This window comes from Pimephales promelas, chromosome 2 (genome assembly GCF_988280905.1).
Source record: "Pimephales promelas chromosome 2, fPimPro1.hap1.1, whole genome shotgun sequence".
Classification (NCBI taxonomy): Eukaryota; Metazoa; Chordata; class Actinopteri; order Cypriniformes; family Leuciscidae; genus Pimephales; species Pimephales promelas.
Genome location: NC_142770.1, coordinates 24783755 through 24807161, shown reverse-complemented (window position 1 = coordinate 24807161; position 23407 = coordinate 24783755). Strand labels below are relative to the sequence as shown.

At 39.9% G+C, this 23407-nt stretch overlaps 1 protein-coding gene and 1 long non-coding RNA gene across 2 annotated transcripts; both read left to right on the top strand.

Annotated features, from left to right (window-relative positions):
• The first annotated feature begins 3619 nt into the window (after nucleotides 1-3619).
• Nucleotides 3620-23031, top strand: kcnip2 (Kv channel interacting protein 2). The gene is made up of 9 exons (XM_039657193.2): nucleotides 3620-4096; nucleotides 18900-18998; nucleotides 19425-19549; nucleotides 19808-19877; nucleotides 20010-20080; nucleotides 20243-20350; nucleotides 20456-20560; nucleotides 22212-22274; nucleotides 22520-23031. Exons 1-9 carry the CDS (start codon nucleotides 4024-4026, stop codon nucleotides 22565-22567), a joined length of 762 nt encoding a protein of 253 aa, XP_039513127.1. The 5' UTR covers nucleotides 3620-4023; the 3' UTR covers nucleotides 22568-23031.
• LOC148995873 (uncharacterized) lies at nucleotides 5134-7085 on the top strand. The gene is made up of 4 exons (XR_016145842.1): nucleotides 5134-5716; nucleotides 5882-5953; nucleotides 6160-6370; nucleotides 6564-7085. It is a non-coding gene; the product is annotated as an uncharacterized LOC148995873 (long non-coding RNA).
• Nucleotides 23032-23407: the final 376 nt, after the last annotated feature.

The window sequence follows — 23407 nt, the reverse complement described above, 5'->3', positions numbered from 1 at the left end:
AGAAGTCATATAACTGACCATATGTCATATGTAACTGACCATACGTCAACATCCGCCTTTTTAGGGTACCCTTAAACGTCGGTTACATGACGATCCCGTGACGGGGTAGGTTTAGGTCTCGGTTAAAGGCCAATTTATACTTCTGCGTAGGGTGCGTGTGGTAGGTACGGTGTAGTATACGCACAGACGCGTACCATACCGCGTACCCTTCGCCGTAGCCTGACGCGCACCTCTTCAAAAATGTAACTACACGTCGTGACGACGCGGACCGCAAGATCGGTGATTGGTCGGCTTGGTATCGCATGACTCCTACGCATTTCCGCACGTACCATCTCCTCCGACGTCTTCTCTCATTTCTGCCTTTCAGTTTTAGTAATTTCACTAAAGTGAACTGTTTTTCCACCTCAATCAGCTCCAACTCCAACATGATCAGCTCTCTTTCAATCACTATTGCTTGTAAGGCCTCATTGTGCTTCTGCGTCAACTCCACGGCGTAGCTACGTCGTCACTACTACGGCGTCGTGGCCGTTTTATACTTCTGCGTGAGGTTGTGGTGCTTCGCGGTGCATTTCGCCGGCAGAACGCTAGGGGGGTTCGCGAATCTCTTTGGTTCCGTGCGCCGCGAGCGAAAGAGAGATAATGTTGTTGCAGCTGCCAGCTGGAGCTAATCGACGTTGAATAACAAGACGACACAAAACTTTATCCCCACAGAATCAACACGGATGTCCAGGGCCCGTTCCACCCATAGACAGTAAAATAAAGGTTCCACCCGAGCTGCCATAATGATACCTGTTCGGAATGACTTAAAGGATTTTTTCAGTCTCCACATGGAACTGTGCTATGGCAGGATAATGTGTCCCGTGGCAGACTTGGTTAGTACTGTATTATCAATGATGTAACTGTGAACATTGTATTGAAAATAAACAACAAACTGTGTTTCAAAACAAACATTGATTTATTGATTGATTGAAGTTTATTGCGAGAAAGAAAGAAAAGAATATAGACATATACGTATATTAACAATGAAATAAAAAAAACAGTTTATTTTTAGTTTAATTCTTTATTTAACGTTACTTTCTTTAAGAGTGTTATAATTAAAAGAACGAGGGTGCAAATGTTAAAAATAGCGCTATAACAGGAGGGGGAAATCGGAAAAGCTACACTCCTGAAATTATGTTTAATCTGACCAATCAAAGCCCTTGCTGTCTGCGTCGCCTCGACGCGTAGTTACAAATTTTTGGAGGTGCACGTCGAGCTACGGCGGAGGGGTCGGAGAGGGGTTCGCGTCGACGGATAGCTGTCTGCGGGGGTACGCCGTCGATTCGACGCAGAAGCATAAACAGGCTCTACACGTCGCGACGACGCGGACCGCAATGATTGGTCGGCTTGGTAGTATCGCATTTCCTCCTACGCATTTCCGCACGTGCCATCTCCTCCGACGTCTTCTCTCATTTCTGCCTTTCAGTTTTAGTAATTTCACTAAAATTAACTGTTAAGCTCCAACTCCAACATGATTACCTCTCTTTTAATCGCTATTGCTTAGGCGGATGTTGACGTATGGTCAAAAGACGTCCCAAGACGTCAGATATATGACGTCTTGGGATGAGACTGCGCTGTAATGAGATACGTTAGTGTTTAATTATCTGTTATGACCAATTTAAGACAACCAGTTTCTTCAACCAAAATTGCAACCAGTGAGTTACAGTATATGTTTTAAAGTTGAAAAAACAAATGGCCAACACATCGAAGATATAGCCTATTGTTGAGGGATATTTGCTGATTTCTGTAATGCCATCGACACATTTTTAACATTAAGTCCATGAATTAAATATAAGCATTATATCTAAAATAACTCACTCCAATCATCCAACTTGGATCACAATGTTGCAGTTTTAAAAAAGGCTTTTTATTACAACATGTATTGTAGGGCCTACAAAGTGCGTTACTCAGCGCACATCAGAGGAGCATTGACTCAGTATTTTATTATTAGAGCATTTGAAATGCTCATGATCAAGAATCTGTGCTGTCAGCTGTCTTTCCTTTGGTCTCATGTTTTCAGACTTTAAATGGATAAATATAAACCTAATATTATATCAGAAGATGTGCTTACAGATTCATAGTCATCCTAACAGTTATATATAATTCCATTATGTCATTAATTGAGCTTTCAGGACAAGATAAATCTTTTTCTGGAGAAGTACAGTTTATAAACAGTTCAAGACAAAAACTCATCCTCGCACGGGCTCTGGACTATGAAATATTAAATATGTGCAAAATTTCGAACCACAAAAAAATGAATGATTTATTCATATTATTTAGACATTTGAAAGACTCGTTTGAGGAGAAAGGGTATAAGATGCATGCATTCCCATCTATGAAAGGATCAGTTTGGCTAATTTATGCTTTTGACACAAACTGCTTTTCATTTGGATTGTGCCAAAAATATACATCGGAAACTGACGATTTGAAACACCTAAAATCACTTTTGATTTGGAATGCTCAAACATTGATTTTGGAAAATAGTACATTTAGAATGCGGTAAAAATTTTGTGAAATTTGGAGCCTTATGATTTTGACTGTATAAAAATGTTTATGATTCAGAATGTGCACAAAAATGCTTTTAATTGTGAATGTGGGGTTACACTTACAAGAGACCGCAAAAACAAAATGGTACTCAAACCAGTCAAGTAATGTTCACAAGGTTTTTCTGAGTAACGAAGGCAAGAAATTTTAAGTAAGTTCAACAAATTATTGGACATTAAGTAAAATTAACAAAAAAATTCTTAGTAAGAACAAAACCAAATATGATTATGATTTGTAATGTGTTAAAAAATTATTTTGATTTGGAATTCCGAGAAAAAAAATCTTTTGATTCAGAATGTGCACAAAATTATTATGTGGAAAACAAACAAACATGCCTTTGATTCAGAATGTATAAAAATGCTTTTGATTTGGAATGTGTACTATATTATTATTTGGGAAATGCCACACACATACACATACACACAATCTTTAGATTTGGAAAATGTCATTCAAGAATGCAACACATTTGATTCTGAATTAACAAAAAATATTTTGGAGAACTAAAAAGGGCTGTCAAACGATTAGTTTGTGTTTACATAACATATGTGGGTGCACTGTGTATAATTATTTTATATCCGCACATGCTTGTATATATTTAAGAAATATTTGTATGTATATATATATATAATTTATAAGAAATATAAATATTTTATATATAAATAATATTTTTTTTCTTAAATATACATGCATGTGTACTTATATACTATACACAGTGCACCCACATATATTATGCAAACACAAACTTTTATTTTGGATGCGATTAATCGCGATTAATCGTTTGACAGCCCTACTAAAAAAGCATTAGGCCTATTTAAGTTTTGATTTGTAATGCACAGAACTGTTTTTGTGTCAGAACAAATAAAATGCTTTTGAGCATCTTCTCTTTCTAAAAAGAGAACGGATTCAGAAAGAGACAAAATGAATATTCACAAAGAGCCAAAAATAGTTTTGCTTTGGAATGTGCAACTGCTGATGCTGGAATGTTTTGGAACGCGCTTAAATGGTTCTGATTCGATTTGGAACGTGCCAGTGATGATGATGATGCCCAAACACGCGGTGTGACTCAGGCATGGAGACAGAGACACGGTCCTGATTCACTGAGCAACTTCATTCATATTGCAGTAGGGCAGAGCAGATGGCAGTGAGGCGGTGCAGAGACTCTTTTATAAAAACACAGAAGAACTGTCTTTGATAGAAGAACAGTCAACACATATTCCGCATGAACGAACCGGATTGGCTACTGGAGCAAAATCAACCCTGCACGCAGCCGACGACCGATGGGAACTTCTAATGGAAATATAACAACATTATTCACACTCTAAAGCCCTGCATATAGCCTACATTACCTGGCTTTATTGGCAGGTAATGCAATAGTGTTTTTCTCTCTGACGGGATTGGAGGTATTTTATCAAAGTGTAGGCTATTCCTTGCGAAGACAACATGAAGGTGAAATCTGGAGATGAGAGTTTGAATACTACTGGAGAATGTGACGGATCCAGCGACCTGCTGACTGGTTAGTGCACTTAACATACACGAATTATTACCACGACGACGAACAATTGATATTTCTGTCAGTTCTCGGATAAAGTTTGCTGACCTTAATCCAGGCAAACACTTGCTGACATTCTTGTTGTTTTTTTGTTGTTGTTTTTTTTCCTTTTTACTTTAACCGTCTGATTTTCCATGTCTAGAATTCGTCAAATTCATCAAAAAACTGTTAATGTAACAGTTGTTGTGCGAATGACGTATTTTAATGAGAGATATTGCAGTATAATGATATTACGCTTCACGGTTTTAATGTTTAAAGGCTGTTTTTGCATATGTGCTGCGCTTATCCAGACATCCCAGATAGCAACAAAGTCTGGGCCGAGTCTGGCTTATATTCGGCACTTCTGGCTTAATTCTGGCACTGTTTTTTTCACACTCTTGTGTCAAACAATACTAGGCTAAGCTCTGGCTGGAGTCTGGCTAACCAAAAGAAACAAATCAAATTGTATCTGTTTGGCTAAGCTTTGGCTTGAGTTCGGTCTGCCAGAATAAGGACATTTTTGGCTGAGATCTGGTTGGGTTTTGGTTGGCTGAGCAAATAACAGACCTCATGAAAGTGCTGTACTGTAAAATAGCCGTGTAAGATGTGGTGTTAAATTGGTTCATATTTTAGACATAATTATAATGCAACCTCATAAATAGGGTTAATTTTGTTAAAAATAATAAAATGAAATAAGTTTGTTATAGACCTAGTTAAAAATACATATAGATATGTATGCAAATAGTTCTCTTTTACACAGGCAGGTTTTAAGGAAAGAAGCCTTGATTATTCTATTGGCAAGATTATTTTAATGGGGGGGGGTTAAGGAGGTGATAATGTGCAGATTGCAGAATGGAAAAAAAAAAGATGTTTGCAAAATGACTGAAGACAAATGGTTCAGTCTGCAGCATAGACAAAAGATTGAATGGAACTGAAAGAGTAGGCTACTTTGTGGTTATCCAAATGGTAATCAATATGCCACACACACACACACACACACACACACACACACAAAAATTCACTTTTTGGGGAATTTATTAGGTAGCCTACAGATGTACTACAAAAACCCATGGTTAAACTATGATTTTTTGAAGCAAAAACCACCCATGCTTTGAGTTTTCACAATTCCTCAATAAAAAAATTATATAATCTCCATAAAATAGCCTATACATAGCCTATTGTAAGTATTTGGAGAATAAACATTTATGTTCTCCACGTAAACCATTGAAATCGGTTAAATAAAACGTGGTTCTGTTTTTAAAAATCTCCGGGAAACTTGCGTGTTTTTAGAGCAGTGTGAGCAAACCACGCGGCAGTCGATGCGACGTCTGTGGCTGCTGATACAATCTGGTTTGCAATGCATCATGGAAATTGTAGTTGATTTACATGTACAGTGTTAAATCCGCTTTGCAAAAAGACTACTTTTCCCAGAATGCACCCAGTGACACCATCCCGCCTACCAGAGGATCCGGAAGTTGCGTAGCAGCTATTCAGCAACTCAACGCAGTCGCGGTGAAATTCAAATAACTAAGTTAGTTGTTCTAACTTCGACATTCACGCTGTGTTGGTTTTATCTTTTGAAGTTTTAATAGCTACATGATCAAGGTAAGTTTATAGTTTTTCACTATCTTAACACGTGGATTTTAATCTATAGCGCATTACTAGATACGATTTTTGGGGGGTTTGTGTGGTTGGATTTTATTTGTTTTTATGTTGGAGAGGAAATAGAATTGATGTTTGAATTCTGTTTTTCATTGAAAATTAACATAGTGAAGAACATCGGAAGCTGCTTCTTGCTGAACAACAGCTGATCTTTCTGAGGCCACCAAAACGGAAAATAAAGTAAGATTGACTATTTTTTAACGTTAATTCATTAACATAGACCTTTCTTACAGGTCCTTATATATTTGTGCAGTTTAACACATTATAATGCACATTTCTTTTTGAATTGCAAAAAGGGAATTTGTCACTGAATAGTCTTTACATGACCATACCACACTTTCTTAATCAAATTTAGTAATCATTAAAAAAATGTACCTTTCCTAAAGATGAAACAGGCGACTAATGGATGAAAATGACCCCGATGAGGAGGCTACTGCAGCCATGGCAAGTAGAGAAGTTCACAAGACCTCACAGAACATCGCAGGCAACAGGATTTAACTTTACAGTCTCACAGACAGGCAATACAGTCACCATGGCATCATGAAACACCCAGACCACAGAGAAAAAGCCTCTCAAGTGATGACCGATTAATAAGATGTAAGATTTCATTTAGTACTTTTAATAAGATGTAAGATTTCATTTAGTATTTTTCATCATATATTCACTGTTAGTGTAAGGATACTATAGCATGTGTCATAGCAGTGGTGGTGTGACATGCATGACACATTTACACTTTTGCTTTACTGTTTGTATGAATTTAATGTATTGCTTGGTTTCTGTTGCTTTTTAGTACGGTGGCTGAGAGGTCTCAACATTCTGCAACAGAAGAAAATGGATGCAAACAGAAAAAAACCCCTGTAAAATAAGAACATCTTTATCACATGTGCTAAAACACAACCAAATACATAAATGCTCTCCAAATGTCCGGCCAACAAATATCTACTCGACAATGGTGTTCATTGTTTTATTTTTATTATTATTTATTGTTTGCATTGTATTTGCAGCATGTGTGTTGTGAAACTGATGTCTTGACTTGCTGGTGTTTTTCTTGTTTGCATGTTTTCTTCTGTTGCAGGACTTTGAGATCTCTCGGCCAACATATTTTTGTTAATTTTTGTATCTCATTATTTAAGAATGCCACATACACATTTTTGTTACATTTTAATTTATTGCTGTCTTTTTATTATTCTTGTAATGTGAATTATAGTTATATTTTGTTTTGTCTTACTCTAGTATTGGCTTGTATTTTGTTGTTTATCCTTTTATCTGGCTGAGATTGTCTTCCCTTCTCAATAAAATATTGTTCTTTGCATTTCTGTAGTGTCATTTTTTTTATTATACCTTGTTTTACACAGGAATAATTTCTGGTTCAGTTTTGGGGACTCTGGTATAATATTGGCCCAGTTATGGCTGTTTTCTGCAGCTTCTGGATAAGATGTGGCTGAGTTCTGGCCTAAAGGTGGTGGCAGTTTGGCTTTTGTCTGGCTGACATATGGGGAGTACGGCGTTGTTTTGGCCCAGTTCTGGGTAATATCTGGGTACACTGCAAAGCTCTGGGCGAGTTTTGGTTTGCTCACGGCTTTGATCTGGTTGACTTACGGCAAACAGCACTTGGGCCAACCTTGGCCCGTAATTCCATGCGGTATGTGGGCCAAAATCTCAGCCGAAATTAAGCCAGATCCGGCCCAAGGCCAATTTGCTATCTGGGATGGTTCAGATTTCCCTTTCGTCACTGATTCTAACTGTAAATTACTTATTTAACCCTTTACCTGATAATTAGAACCCTTTACCTAAAACAATCAGAAGATTATTACTGAAGTGAAAGCACTTCAAATTAAATTATGAAAAAGTTATGGAAGTTATAATTTACAGTACATCAAATAATATATATTTTTAATATAAAATAAATATTTTACAAAAATTTTTTTTACTATAAAATTACTATAAAATGAAAGCTATATATCTAACCAAGTTGTGTTCCAATTTTGAAGTTGATATCACAAACATTGAAGTTACCATGAGATTTTTTTTGGGCATAGTACCAAAAAAAGCCATCGGGTGCCATTGAATTCCATTGAATTAAATTGTATGCATTTTGCCATAACAAATTAATAAATTTCTATCCAAATATCACTTCTGTCACTACCTTGAGACTCAGACCTTTCTGACAATATGTGTCCAGATTAGAAAAGGTTTTGATAATAAATTATGAAAGATTATGCCCAAAAGGGGAGGGGCCTAAAAATACAGTTTCTATGGTAACGCAACGTCCAATTTCAAAATGGTTTTCACAGGTTGAATTCTGAGTTTGTAAGCTTTCAAATGACACCTAATTTATGATAACTAAAATATGTGATATATCGACACAATCGACACAAAAACGTTGATTTTTTTTTGAGGCGCACTCTTGTCATAAATTCATATTACTGGTCATTCATAACTGGTATGAAATAAAACAGCGCTAAAATATCTATTTAGGAGTCTTTGACCTTTCCAATGATAGTAAATAGTTTGTCATGATTAGATTAGGATTTAATAGTAATATAGACCTTATGTAGCCCCGCCCCTTTTCAGCGCTGCGCTCGTTGTCTTTTGACTTCCGGTCTGTGTTTTCACAGCGATCTTGCATAGGTATGAATGAACTGCTTGTAAAAAAAAAATTCCTGGTCAACATTTGTTAAGACATCTGATTTACAATGCTTATGATAAACATTACAATGCTCATGATAACTTGTTTTAACTGTACAATAAGTAAATCCACTTCACCAGCTAATTACTCCTCGACAGCGATGCCGATATACAGAGCGACCGCAAAAACGGAAGTTCAAAGACAATATTCTAAAGATGACGGCGCCCACGTTTCTCTGGTGCATAAGGTCTATAGTGAAGTAAATTTAGGTTGCCCGTGTACGGGCAAGTGACCTAAACGTGTTAAATTAGTCGCGTTTTAAACGGGCAAGTGACCTAAACGTGTTAAATTAGTCACGTGTGACTAATTTAACACGTTTAGGTCACTTGCCCGTACACGGGCAACCTAAATTTACTTCACTATAGACCTTATGCACCAGAGAAACGTGGGCGCCGTCATCTTAAATTTAAAGAGACCGCATACACTGTCTGCTGGGTTGTCGACATTCTGTGACACGGTAAACTCCATCTCAAGCTATAAAAAGCATGAATTATTTGATATTATATGATAATTAATGTATGTTCTTTTTATGACCTCAGTTTTTGCAACACTGCAGTGCAATAAAACTATTTACACCAGTCTCAGCCTGTGAATATGCTAACTAAACTGCTAACCAGCTAGATAACTTCCCAAACAAATGAGTATACTTTACAACTAGCTAATTTTCTGTGTAATCTGCAACAGTTTCGATTTGTTAATTTGCAGTAAAATCACCTAAATTAACAACCAAACTAACACACCAACTTATTCAAGTAATTTAGCAGTCAAACTAGCCCAGCAAATAAATATATCTCGACCAATAAATAAATCACTCGATCATTTTCATGCTTGTCATATCTAATATCTTGTCATAACATGGCTTTATAATATCGCTTAAATAATTGATAAAGTATATTCAAGTTTAGTCAGACCTCCTCTTTGTCAGTGTCACAGCTGTGCCGTTGCCTGAAGTTAATCAATCCCAATATAATATTCACTGCAGTGTCTCAATAACAGGTCATAAAAATTGCATGGACAGATGGATGGACGAACAGATTGGCAGATTTTCAGACAGACAGGTAACAAGTTAAGTTGATGAGACACATTCACTTTCTCCATAGCTATCTGTTATAGGCTAAGCCAAGTGATTCATTATTTCATTCGTTCGTAGATATGCAATATGAATGTGCAACATGGAACTGTGTTTGTGAGATGGCAGTCAGAAGGACAGCTGATGGATGTGGGTGCGATAACTTCCCTCTTTAACCACATGTCACGCTGCCCTCGAGAGCTGACTGGAAGCTCCCTATTCAAAGAAAACCCTGATATCCAGGGAAAACAGCTCAACCTCGAGCCCGATCGGGTCTGAAAGCTGGCCCGGTCGACAATTTGATCTCACAATGATCTCACCATAAGCTCACAGGTCACACTGAGTCCACTGTGAAATCAATGTGTTAAACTCCCATTCTGTTAGTTTCACTGTGATCTAACATTTCTGTGATATTGGTCAGTTATCATGTAGAAGTTGGCTGGTTCTGTTCCTCTCTGCTAACACAAGGCAAATCAAATATATTGTGTAGTGAATAGCAATTAAAGAGACCACTCACCATTTCTCCAGTGTAACAATTCCACGCTGAGTCCAGAACACAACTGAACAACACAAACGGTTTGCTAACAAATCCTGCTGTAAATTCTGCCATAAACATCATTGGTCTGGTCCCTCAGGGCCCTGATGTAAGTGTGTGTGCAATAACCCCTGTTGAATGTAGGGCTGCAACCACCGATTATTTTGATAATCGATAAGTTGTCAGAATATTTCTTCGATTAATCGGATAACAAAAGCCAGATTTTCTTTTCTTTTATTATTGACAAAACACACTATTCCACATCCTGCCCCACTGCTTCACACAAACGTGCCAACTGAACGCTATATAAAAACCGCTAGGTGCAAAAGGACAATTTAAATTTTTTAATTTAAGTGAAGATAATAATAAAAATAATGTAGAAAAGAAAACTAAAAACACAAACTCCGTGATAACAGATTAGAGGAGTGTTCTGCATGAACACACACATTCACTCTGGACACACTTCCTGACACACGTAGAGGTGATTTTCATGGTAAATCACCTTCGACGTGTAAACAAACGGCTCCTGAAGACAAAGAAGTTGATGACGTATTACAGTGCGAATTCCCATTCGAAAGGGTAATCATGTGTCATAGATAACTTTCATTCAAACATTTACTTTGAATTTATAAAAAATGTTGGAGCAACTGAAATCGCACATACATAAAAAAATCGATTTTTTTTAATTTATTGTACGAAATTTGTACGATTGTACGTTTTTTTTTTATTTTGTACGAATTGATACTCTAAATTTACGAGAAAATGTAGGAGCAACTGAGATCACACATGCGCAAAAGTCATGATTAATAATCGATAGCTTTCGTATTAAAATTTACAAAAAAAATAGGAAAAAATATTCTGGGTGGCCATGTATGTGTTAAGATTACATTTTATACAGACATATCATATTAATCTGTCGTTTAGACATTATTGTTAGCATAATAATATGCTAAATATTAGCATAATAATAATAATAATAGGAATAGGAAATAGGTAGCCTGGATGCCAGCCCGAACCCCGCCCTCAACATTTTTTTGGTCGGGAAGTTCGGTCTGGACTCGATCCATTGAGGAGTATTTATGATCAGTTCAGGCCAATCAAATTGCCAGGGCGGGCTTAATACGATGATGGACAGATGATCTGCAATTACGTAATCATCACGTTATCAAAGAGTGCTTAGTTTGAACTGGTTTACAACATATGACTGCAACTGGAGAATTGAGATGGATAGATGCGCTATCATGTCTGTTTTAGATGAAACCGGCAGCGCATTAATCATAAAAGACGGACAGAGAACTGCAATCAAGGCATTTGTCGATCGTCAAGATGTGTTTGCCGTCCTTCCCTTCCTGTTATAAAGTTGAGACCGGTCCGACAAATGCGTGCAGATTTGTTGGCTTTATTGTCGAGATCTAATCTTAAACGGAGAACTTGTTCGTCTATACATTCACATTTTCTATTTCGTTCAAAAATGTTTTTCGAGTTTGCAAGTACTCCGTGAATGAATCCTTAAATTCTTTTTGGAACACCGGCAAAGGTCGTTAACACTCATTTTTTCTTTTAAATACTTCTTCCAGAGTGTGTGCAGTTCAGTTCTGTTGACAACTATGAGTCGCTCAACATACGTCACTTACTGCGTTGCTCTGATTGGTTTTAGGTATATCTAGTTTTTCTTTTCCTGGTTCGATTAAGACACGCCTCATAATCAAAGCCCTATGGAGCAGTATCAGACTCACATTCTGACTACAATATGAGTATGACGAAGTCAGGCTAGAGAATAGGCACACTAAAGCATAGTTTGTTCAGTGTGTTGATGCTCATGATGCACATACGCTGTGTGTTCAGCATAGCGCTGGTTTTGTTTGTTTTTCCATCCCAGTGTAAATAAGCTCTGGAGAACTAGGTGTTTGAAATAATTCACCAAAATGAAGTGACATGAACTTGGTTGATGATAGAAATGTGCATAAAGCTCAGTGCCAACAGCAACGAATACATTCAATGAAACTGATTTCAGGTCCGATCTGAATTTAAGTTATTTATTTATTTATTTAGCTTTTAGCTTGATGTTTTATTCATGATTCATTAGCATTGGTTTTAGTGAGTGTGGTTTGTTCCAATGGTCCACTTTGATACTTTAATAACGCTATATACTTTAATAACTGTATATATTTGGCCATTCCAGATAGGCTATTGGTGCTCTAGGTAGGAATTATTGTGTTTATAAGTGATTCATTCAGTCATGTCACAAATAGCAGTTGGATAGTACTGTGTGCACCACTGAGTTTATTTAGACAAAAATAAGTGCTAATAATAAACAATATATTACTTCTGTTTCACTTACTGTCAATGCGCTGAGCAGACAAATTGGTTTTCCAGATGCAACTTTGACTTGAGAGGGGTTTCCAGTTAAAATTTCCTATGGGAACTTTTTGAGGACAAATGGAATTTTATAACCACCAAATTACCAACTCACAATGTCGTGAGTACGGTAAGATAACCAAAAACATTCCAGTTACATACTTATATTTGTAATACTTTGGTAATAATAGGATGTAAAGTAACTGCAATGTCATATGTCTGTAATTTCATTACAGAATATCACTACAGTCAGTCACAAAATGTAAATTTCCCTTAAGATTTTTTTTTTCATCAAAGCTGGAGATGCGGAAAATATGCAACTGTCTCTATAAGTGATTTGATCATTCACTCAACCGATTTGCTAAAATTACTTCAGGAACGCCACAGCAGTCCCAACATTCCCATGTGGTTCCCATTTGCTTGGAAACCAAATAAGAATGTTCTGGGAACATACTGGGAATGTTAGGGGAACAATGTTCTATGTGAAGACTACCTTTCCTGGCTAACCAACTGAGAACATCAGGATGTCTGTTCTGGGAACATTAACAATCCCAAAACAAAACATACCATACAATCTTCTTCCACTTATCGGGGGCCGGGTCGCGGGGGCAGCAGTCAGCAGAGATGCCCAGACTTCCCTCTCCCTAGACACTTCCTCCAGCTCTTCCGGGGGGACACCGAGGTGTTCCCATGCCAGCCGAGAGACATAGTCCCTCAAGCGTGGTCTAGGTCTTCCCCGGGGTCTCCTCCCAGTGGGACGTGCCCGGAACAACTTCATGCTGTAAGAGTGACCGAGCTCCTCACCTTATCTCTTAGGGTTTTCCCAGCCACCCTGCAGACAAAGCTCATTTCGGCCGCCTGTATCCAGGATCTTGTCCTTTCGGTCATGACCCAAAGCTCATGATCATAGGTGAGAGTAGGAACGTAGATTGACCGTTAAATCGAGAGCTTCGCCTTGCGGCTCATCTCCTTCTTCACCACGACAGACCGGTACATCGACTGCATTACTGCAGAAGCTGCACTGATCCATCTATCAATTTCCTGTTCCATCCTTCCCTCACTCGTGAACAAGACCCCAAGATACTTAAACTCCTCCACTTGAGGAAGGAACTCTCCACCAACCTGAAGTGGGCAAGCCACCTTTTTCTGACTGTGGACCATGGCCTTAGATTTGGAGGTGCCGATTCTCATTCCAGCTGCTTCACACTCTACAAACTGTCCCAGTGCATGCTGAAGGTCCTGGTCTGAAGGGGCCAACACGACAACATCATCCGCAAAGAGCAGAGACGAAATCGTGTGGTCCCCAAACCTGACACCATCCGGCCCCTGGCTGCGCCTAGAAATTCTGTCCATAAAAATTATGAACAGAACCGGCGACAAAGGGCAGCCCTGCCGGAGTCCAACATGCACCGGGAAGAAGTCTGACTTACTGCCGGCAATGCGAAGCAAGCTCCTGCTTCAGTCGTACAGGGACCGGACAGCCCTTGGACCCTATACTCCCGGAGCACCCTCCACAGGCCGCTGCGAGGAACACAGTCGAATGCCTTCTCTAAATCCACAAAACATTCTCGGAAAAATTGTTTGCTGTCAACTGTCTGTCACAAATGGTTGCTGCAAGGATGAGTAGATGCAGGAACTAGTTGCAACAGTAAAACTTTAATAAACAATAAATCAAAAAAACAAACTCTCAGGAGATTATTAGCACAAGAACAACCAACTAATATAGACGTAGAACGGACAAATGAACAATGGAAACTCAGGACTTAAGTACACAGAGGTAAACAAGGAAAATTAATGATCAACAGGGAGACTATCATTCAATCCCAAAATGATCCACAATAACAAGTGTACAACCAATATACACTCAATGGCTAGAAAATACCCATAATGCACTGTGAGTTGTGTGCTGAAGGAATTTCCACATCTCGCCAGGAGATGGTGCCACCATACCAAACCATGCTAGTCCAGCGTAATTCATACAGGTATAAATTCCGTTTTAATTGATTGCTAAATTGCTTATTTACTGTTTATACATGCTAGTTTCCATGACAGAGTTAGGATAAATCTTTTCATTACTACTGGTGCTGCCAGTTTGCCACGTTTCAATTAATTATTAAACTGCAAGCACAAACTATGTAATAGCGGCAGCCCTTCTGGCGCACTCAGTGTCCGAATTCACTCACTCGTTTTCATTCACTCCTTCAAGTGGACTATATTAGTGGAGTAATTTTGGCAATAGTGAATGAGGATGTAGGGACCGATTTCTAACACAGCATAGGTCAGGATACAATACATATGGCAGAGAAACAGAAACAAATCAAAATACACTGAACAACACCTCCGTAAAGACACGTCCTCACACCGTAACAAGAAGTCCAACAGAGGAGGAAAGGAGGGGCTGGCAAACAGCAAGACATCAAAAAAGTTGACATTGGGAGGAGCCAGGCAGACCCAGAACACAACCCAGTGGAAGGAGCCATGGTGGAGGTTTGGCTGATGATACCAAGGGATCGACTGATGGAGATGTGGCCGATGGTAGTGGACCGGAGGCGGAGCCACAGCGATGAGATTCAAAGGGGGAGCCAGAGGACAGAGGGCCGAGGCTGAGCTACCGGGAAGGCAGCTCTGGTGGAGATGCGAGGATAATGGTGTCTGGTGGAGCTGCGAGGATGATGGTGTCTGGTGGAGCTGTGAGGATGATGGTCTCTGGTGGAGCTGTGAGGATGATGGTCTCTGGTGATGATGGTCTCTGGTGGAGCTGCGAGGATGATGGTGTCTGGTGGAGCTGTGAGGATGATGGTCTCTGGTGGAGCTGTGAGGATGATGGTCTCTGGTGATGATGGTCTCTGGTGGAGCTGCGAGGATGATGGTCTCTGGTGAAGCTGCGAGGATGATGGTCTCTGCTGGAGCTGCGAGGATGATAGTCTCTGGTGGAGCTGCGAGGATGATGGTATCTGGTGGAGCTGCGATGATGATGGTCTCTGGTGGAGCTGCGAGGATGATGGTCTCTGGTGATGATGATCTCTGGTGGAGCTGCGAGGATGATGGTGTCTGGTGGAGCTGCGACGATGATGGTCTCTGGTGGAGCTGCGAGGATGATAGTCTCTGGTGGAGCTGCGAGGATGATGGTGTCTGGTGGAGCTGTGAGGATGATGGTATCTGGTGAAGCTGCGAGGATGATGGTCTCTGCTGGAGCTGCGAGGATGATAGTCTCTGGTGGAGCTGCGAGGATGATGGTATCTGGTGGAGCTGCGATGATGATGGTCTCTGGTGGAGCTGCGAGGATGATGGTCTCTGGTGATGATGATCTCTGGTGGAGCTGCGAGGATGATGGTGTCTGGTGGAGCTGCGACGATGATGGTCTCTGGTGGAGCTGTGAGGATGATAGTCTCTGGTGGAGCTGCGAGGATGATGGTCTCTGGTGGAGCTGCGAGGATGATAGTCTCTGGTGGAGCTGCGAGGATGATAGTCTCTGGTGAAGCTGCGAGGATGATAGTCTCTGGTGGAGCTGCGAGGATGATGGTATCTGGTGGAGCTGCGAGGATGATAGTGTCTGGTGAAGCTGCGAGGATGATGGTCTCTGTTGAAGCTGCGAGGATGATGGTATCTGGTGGAGCTGCGAGGATGATGGTCTCTGTTGAAGCTGCGAGGATGATGGTATCTGGTGAAGCTGCGAGGATGATGGTATCTGGTGAAGCTGCGAGGATGATAGTGTCTGGTGAAGCTGCGAGGATGATGGTCTCTGTTGAAGCTGCGAGGATGATGGTCTCTGTTGAAGCTGCGAGGATGATGGTGTCTGGTGAAGCTGCGAGGATGATAGTCTCCGGTGGAGCTGCGAGGATGATGGTATCTGGTGGAGCTGCGAGGATGATGCTATCTGGTGAAGCTGCGAGGATGATGGTCTCTGGTGAAGCTGTGGGGATGATAGTCTCTGGTGGAGCTGCGAGGATGATAGTCTCTGGTGAAGCTGCGAGGATGATGGTATCTGGTGGAGCTGCGAGGATGATAGTCTCTGGTGAAGCTGCGAGGATGATAGTCTCTGGTGAAGCTGCGAGGATGATGGTCTCTGTTGAAGCTGCGAGGATGATGGTATCTGGTGGAGCTGTGAGGATGATAGTCTCTGGTGGAGCTGCGAGGATGATGCTATCTGGTGAAGCTGCGAGGATGATAGTCTCTGGTGAAGCTGTGGGGATGATAGTCTCTGGTGAAGCTGTGGGGATGATAGTCTCTGGTGGAGCTGCGAGGATGATGCTATCTGGTGAAGCTGCGAGGATGATAGTCTCTGGTGAAGCTGCGAGGATGATAGTCTCTGGTGAAGCTGTGGGGATGATAGTCTCTGGTGGAGCTGCGAGGATGATAGTCTCTGGTGAAGCTGCGAGGATGATGGTATCTGGTGAAGCTGCGAGGATGATAGTCTCTGGTGGAGCTGCGAGGATGATGGTATCTGGTGGAGCTGCGAGGATGATGCTATCTGGTGAAGCTGCGAGGATGATGGTCTCTGGTGAAGCTGTGGGGATGATAGTCTCTGGTGGAGCTGCGAGGATGATAGTCTCTGGTGAAGCTGCGAGGATGATGGTATCTGGTGGAGCTGCGAGGATGATAGTCTCTGGTGAAGCTGCGAGGATGATAGTCTCTGGTGAAGCTGCGAGGATGATGGTCTCTGTTGAAGCTGCGAGGATGATGGTATCTGGTGGAGCTGTGAGGATGATAGTCTCTGGTGGAGCTGCGAGGATGATGCTATCTGGTGAAGCTGCGAGGATGATGGTCTCTGGTGAAGCTGTGGGGATGATAGTCTCTGGTGGAGCTGCGAGGATGATAGTCTCTGGTGAAGCTGCGAGGATGATGGTATCTGGTGGAGCTGCGAGGATGATAGTCTCTGGTGAAGCTGCGAGGATGATAGTCTCTGGTGAAGCTGCGAGGATGATGGTCTCTGTTGAAGCTGCGAGGATGATGGTATCTGGTGGAGCTGTGAGGATGATAGTCTCTGGTGGAGCTGCGAGGATGATGCTATCTGGTGAAGCTGCGAGGATGATAGTCTCTGGTGAAGCTGTGGGGATGATAGTCTCTGGTGGAGCTGCGAGGATGATAGTCTCTGGTGAAGCTGCGAGGATGATGGTATCTGGTGAAGCTGCGAGGATGATGGTCTCTGGTGGAGCTGCGAGGATGATAGTCTCTGGTGGAGCTGCGAGGATGATGCTATCTGGTGAAGCTGCGAGGATGATAGTCTCTGGTGGAGCTGCGAGGATGATGGTATCTGGTGGAGCTGCGAGGATGATAGTCTCTGGTGGAGCTGCGAGCATGATGGTATCTGGTGAAGCTGCGAGGATGATAGTCTCTGGTGGAGCTGTGAGGATGATAGTCTCTGGTGGAGCTGCGAGGATGATGGTATCTGGTGGAGCTGCGAGGATGGTCTCTGGTCGGTAGCTCGATATTGTATTGCTCGGTAGCTCAAATCAGTTTTTCATCACGAGGTAGGCCTGTGTTATTTAGTTACGCGTGTAATGCGCGAATCGGTGGGCGGGGCTAAACCGGTCGTGTTGATGTAGGCATTGATCTTCTTCAGCGGGGGTGGTGTTTTATCCTTTTTGACGTCATAGTTCCCCACTTTGAAAAATGAGTCGTTTGCTGAGGCTGGTGTCAATAAAAGCTTTTATTAGACTAACAAGGACGTTTTCAGTTCTGAAACTTACAGGATATTCTAATAATATGATGACCTCTTAGATGTCAAATGCTCAAGGAAAATTTGATTTCTCAGTTCATCACCCGCTAAGTTGCAGTCACATTTAGTAAATAGGTCGAATTGTAAGATTCTGAAAAAAAAAAGTTTGAAAAAATTAAGATTGTTTATAGTTTTTTAGCCTGCAATTTTGACTTCTGTTCCCTCATAATTGTGAGATATAACTCGGAATTGTGAGGAAAAAAAAGTTATAACAGCCGTGTGATAAAAAAAAGTCACAATTCCCTATTTAAATTTTTAATTCAATGTCGGAAACAAGCGATTTACAATACGATTCACGAGAATTTTGCATGAGGGAGAAATTTCCCTGTGCAAATTTCACATTGGATTAAAAACAATTTTAACTGTTACTCGAATTCACCATATCAATATCTAAAACTGCTTGGTTTAGCTTACCTACACTGTCCGTGAAATTTAACCGAAGTCTCGCTAATGTGGTTGTGCTTTTAAAATATGTCATTGGTAATTTGTCCCAGTTCTATGGAATGAAATGCCATGTCCAGCACACTCAAAAAGGTGAACGAAACAGTGTGTGCCCATATTCTTTTATTTTTTTGGTGAAATTCATTTCTTCAGATTCAGCGATCCAATTCATTTTTGAATGAAAGCCAGAGCAGCAAACTGTGCCAACTGACTGTGACGGACTGCCATTTTGCGAATACTTTTGTGTCCTTGTAATGCAATTTAAATGATTTACAAAGCACGTCTGCATAGCTAAGCAGTTGCCTGTGTTTGCAGGTAACCCTCCCTCGGGCCAGAGAAAAAAGAACATGAAGCAGCGCTTCCTCAAACTCCTGCCCTGCTGTCATGTGGACTCAAGCCCAGCTGTCAGGCAAAGCAAGTGACCCGCTGTCTGATGCTTTCCTTTCCTTGACTGATTAGACATCCAGGTGAAACTCAAACAATTAGAATATCGTGCAAAAGTTCATTTATTTCAGTAATTCAACTTAAAAGTTGAAACTTATCTATTATATAGACTCATTACATGTAAAGTGAGATATTTCAAGCCTTTATTTTTTATAATTTTGATGATTATGGCTTACACAATATAATTTTGAATTGGGGGTTTTCATAAGCTGTAAGCCATAATCATCAAAATTATAACAAATTAAGGATTGAAATATCTCACTTTGCATGTAATGAGTCTAGATTAGTTTCACCTTTAAAGTTGTGCACGATATTCAAATTTTTCGAGTTTCACCTGCATTACCGTAGTACTATTTCTGCAGTTTCTGCATGTTTATGTTTCCATCTGTTATATAGACAGCATTGATGAGGACTTTGAGGTTGCTACGGTGTGCTACAGGCCGGATAGTGTGGATAAACTGATGGAACTTACCAAGTTCACCAGAACAGAGCTAAAAGTCCTCTACAGAAGTTTCAAAAGTGTAAGAAACTTTGACCTGTTCCATGTATAGACCCAACAATAAGGGTGTGTGTTCACACTTGGCAGGTTTGGTTTGATTAACGCCAATCCTGGTACGATTGCTCTGTAAGTGCAGCAAATTTGAATAAGCGTGAACGCTGCCTTGCGCATCAAACAAGAGGATCGAGATACATATCCTTTTTAAAAATTGAAATGTATTGTAAATATGTAAATATTCTTTCAGTATATTTTTGTTTATGAGTATTTTATTGTGCATTAGGAATGTCCCACTGGAGCAGTAAATGAAGAGACTTTTAAGTTAATCTTCGCTTACTTTTTTCCTCAAGGAGGTGAGTGAATAAAGCATGAAGGTGAATTAATTTGTTCCAACTCTTTAATTAATCGAATTTAGACCTTGCCTTTACAAATCCCTCCTTTGTTTCTCAAATTAAGTCTAATGTTTTACGCTTCATCTTTTAAAGATTCTAGTGCTTATGCTCATTTCCTGTTTGAGGCTTTTGATCGCCGCAAGAATGGAGCAGTTAGTTTTGAGGTCAGTTATTCATATATGTATACTTATTCTTATTTAAATTCATTTAGCAATGATTTTATTTTTAATTGTTATTTTCACCAAAATCAGATGATGTAACCTAATCAAACCTAATACGTTACGTGTTTATACTGTATTTTCTCTCTTATTTCTCATTGGCTGCAGGACTTTGTGGTTGGCTTGTCCAACATCCTGCGTGGGACCGTCACCGAGAGACTGTGCTGGGCCTTTAGTTTGTATGATCTCAATAAAGATGGCTGCATCACTAAAGAGGTACTTCATGTTTTTTATAAATGTATTTTTAAAGGTATTTTGAGATTTATTTGAACATTTATTTTGTCCATTGTGAACCCATTACTGTATTCATCCATTTTTTAGGAGATGAATGACATTATGAAGTCCATTTATGATATGATGGGGAAGTATACGCATCCGTATATGAAGGACAGTGCACCTACTGAACATGTCGAAAGTTTCTTCAAGGTATTTTCAAGTATCTTCTTTCACAAGGCAGAGATTCATAGAATTAAAGCTGGAAGCCCCAAAGGATGTCAAAACTTCATATTTTACAGTCTTAATAAGTATACTACAATATTTTATTTATTATTTCTGCAATACATATGTTTAAATCAAAGTTTGATAGTGATAATGTAACCACAAAATATACATTTTTCCATTTTATTTCAAATTAAAGGTACAGTAAGGGATTTATTAGAAACACTGTTGAAAATTCAAATCTACACCGAAACAAACAATTCTGTGAATATCTGCTCCATGTGTGGTCTGTGTGTGTGAGCTGAAAATAAAATTGTGTGCTGGCTGTGTAAATAGGAGGAAAAAACAATGTGGATTGGAAGGATCCACGATGCACCAAAACACTCTTGTAGCCAATCAGCCGCAGGGGGCGTGTCCACTCATAATGGAGGAGAAGAGAGAGTGAGCCAATCAACTGCAGGGGGCGTGTTCACTCATAATGGAGGAGGAGATAGAATGAGCCAATCAGCAGCAGGGGGCGTGTCCACTCATAATGGAGGAGGAGAGAGAGTGAGCCAATCGGCCGCAGGGGGTGTGTCCACTCATAATGGGGGAGGAGAGAGAGTGAGTCAATCAGCAGCAGAGGGCGTGTCCACTCATAATGCGGAGAAGAGTGAGCCAATCAACTGCAGAGGGCGTGTCCACTCATAATGGGGGAGGAGAGAGAGTGAGCCAATCAGCAGCAGGGGGCGTGTCCACTCATAATGTAGGAGGAGAGAGTGAGCCAATCAGCAGCAGGGGGCGTGTCCACTCATAATGGGGGAGGAGAGAGAGTGAGTCAATCAGCAGCAGAGGGCGTGTCCACTCATAATGCGGAGAAGAGTGAGCCAATCAATTGCAGAGGGCGTGTCCACTCATAATGGGGGAGGAGAGAGAGTGAGCCAATCAGCAGCAGGGGGCGTGTCCACTCATAATGGAGGAGAAGAGAGTGAGCCAATCAGCAGCAGAGGGCGTGTCCACTCATAATGGGGGAGAAGAGAGAGTGAGCCAATCAGCAGCAGGGGGCGTGTCCACTCATAATGGGGGAGGAGTGGTAGCCATACCTTCAGACTGACATCTCGGCTTTCACTGTCTGAGAACAGCCGTCTGACCGACATGTAAAGCAACCAATCACAGTTAGTTTTGTTTCGCGTCATGTAAAGACGATGTCCCAATGATAACAGTCCACAGCTAATAAATTATTCACTCAAGAACATTGCGCAAGTTTACTGCAACATTGGCGCAAGAAACTTTGCATACTTTTGAAAATCCAGCGTTTAGTTAAAAACACAACTGCATCTTCTTTCATGAGGGGTTTTGGCTTCACGGCGTCTTTGTTTCCAGGCAGACCATTAAAGAAAATTCTGCGAAAATCTCCCAGAAATCCTATAGAATTCCACCAAGATGATGGCTTCAAACTCTTAAAATCTGGACAGTTGAACATTTTTTGAGTATATCCAGAAATAACATTTTGCAAAATGTTCTTATTTTTGTTAGCAAGGAGTACATACATATTTTTATTTAATTTATAATTGTACTATTATTATTTCTAATGCGCGCCATGTTTCTGGCACAATATAGGTCTCAAATGATTGATTGTTTTTTTTCTGTGTGCACTCAGAAAATGGATCGCAACAATGATGGCATCGTCACGATAGAGGAATTCCTGGAATCGTGTCAAACGGTACAAGGGCGACACCAAAAACAAACGATTATTTCTATATTTTTATGCTTTTGATATTTAATAGAAATATTGTGACTTTTTGTTGATTGTGAATGTACTCATAAAAACTTGAATTTTTAAAGTTGAATTTAACACTCCCAAAATGCATTTTAAATGAATTTGGATGATACCTACATGACCTGTAATGATATTTAATATGTTCTTTGTTTTTGTATTTTATCTTTTTACCAATCATTTTTGCTCAGGATGAGGCCATCATGGAGTCCATGCATATGTTGGATCATGTAGTTTAGCTCTGTATGATGACATCTGGCAAACATTGCTGGATGACTACCTCCATCTTGTACCTACAAATGACTGGTGCAATGTGAGCATGCCACGTTATTTCACACCCTGAGGATGAAATTATGTCTTTAAAGATCAACTGTTATATGCCACTGTCTTTGCATTTTATATATATATATTTTACATATAATGTGATTAGATATCTTAAGCCCATTCAACATACAAGGCACTTAAAATGTGAATCTTTCTGTTTTTAATTTGTCTGTCAGTTGTACAAAAATTATTAATGTCAGATGTTATTAATTCAGTTGTGTTGTGTAATACATTATTGTAAATATATGCACAGCAATTTACAATTATTATCAATGAGATTTGACATGTGAACTATGCAAAAGTGGGACTGTTGTTGGATCGCAATGGAGCATAAGATACATTATTATAAATTAATTGATATATATATATATATATATATATATATATATATATATATATATATATACATTTTTTTTATTCCATTAATGCAGTTTATCTCTGATCATAAGACGTTTGAACACTTTGACCATGCAATTATTTAGACTATCATAAAATTTTCAGTAGTTGATGCATATTTCATGTGAATTTAATGTCTCTTTTTTTTTTGTCAAAATCAGATGTGTTTTATTTATTTTTTATTTAAAATAAATGTATGATTGCTATGCACAGCAGTGTTGATTGCATTTCTATAAATTCTCATAAAATCCCACTTACAACGCTTAGCTGCTTAACACCTAAATGTGTTAAATATTTAGCAATAATAATAAAAAAAATTGAATAATATTATAAAATTAAATTATATTTACATTTATAAA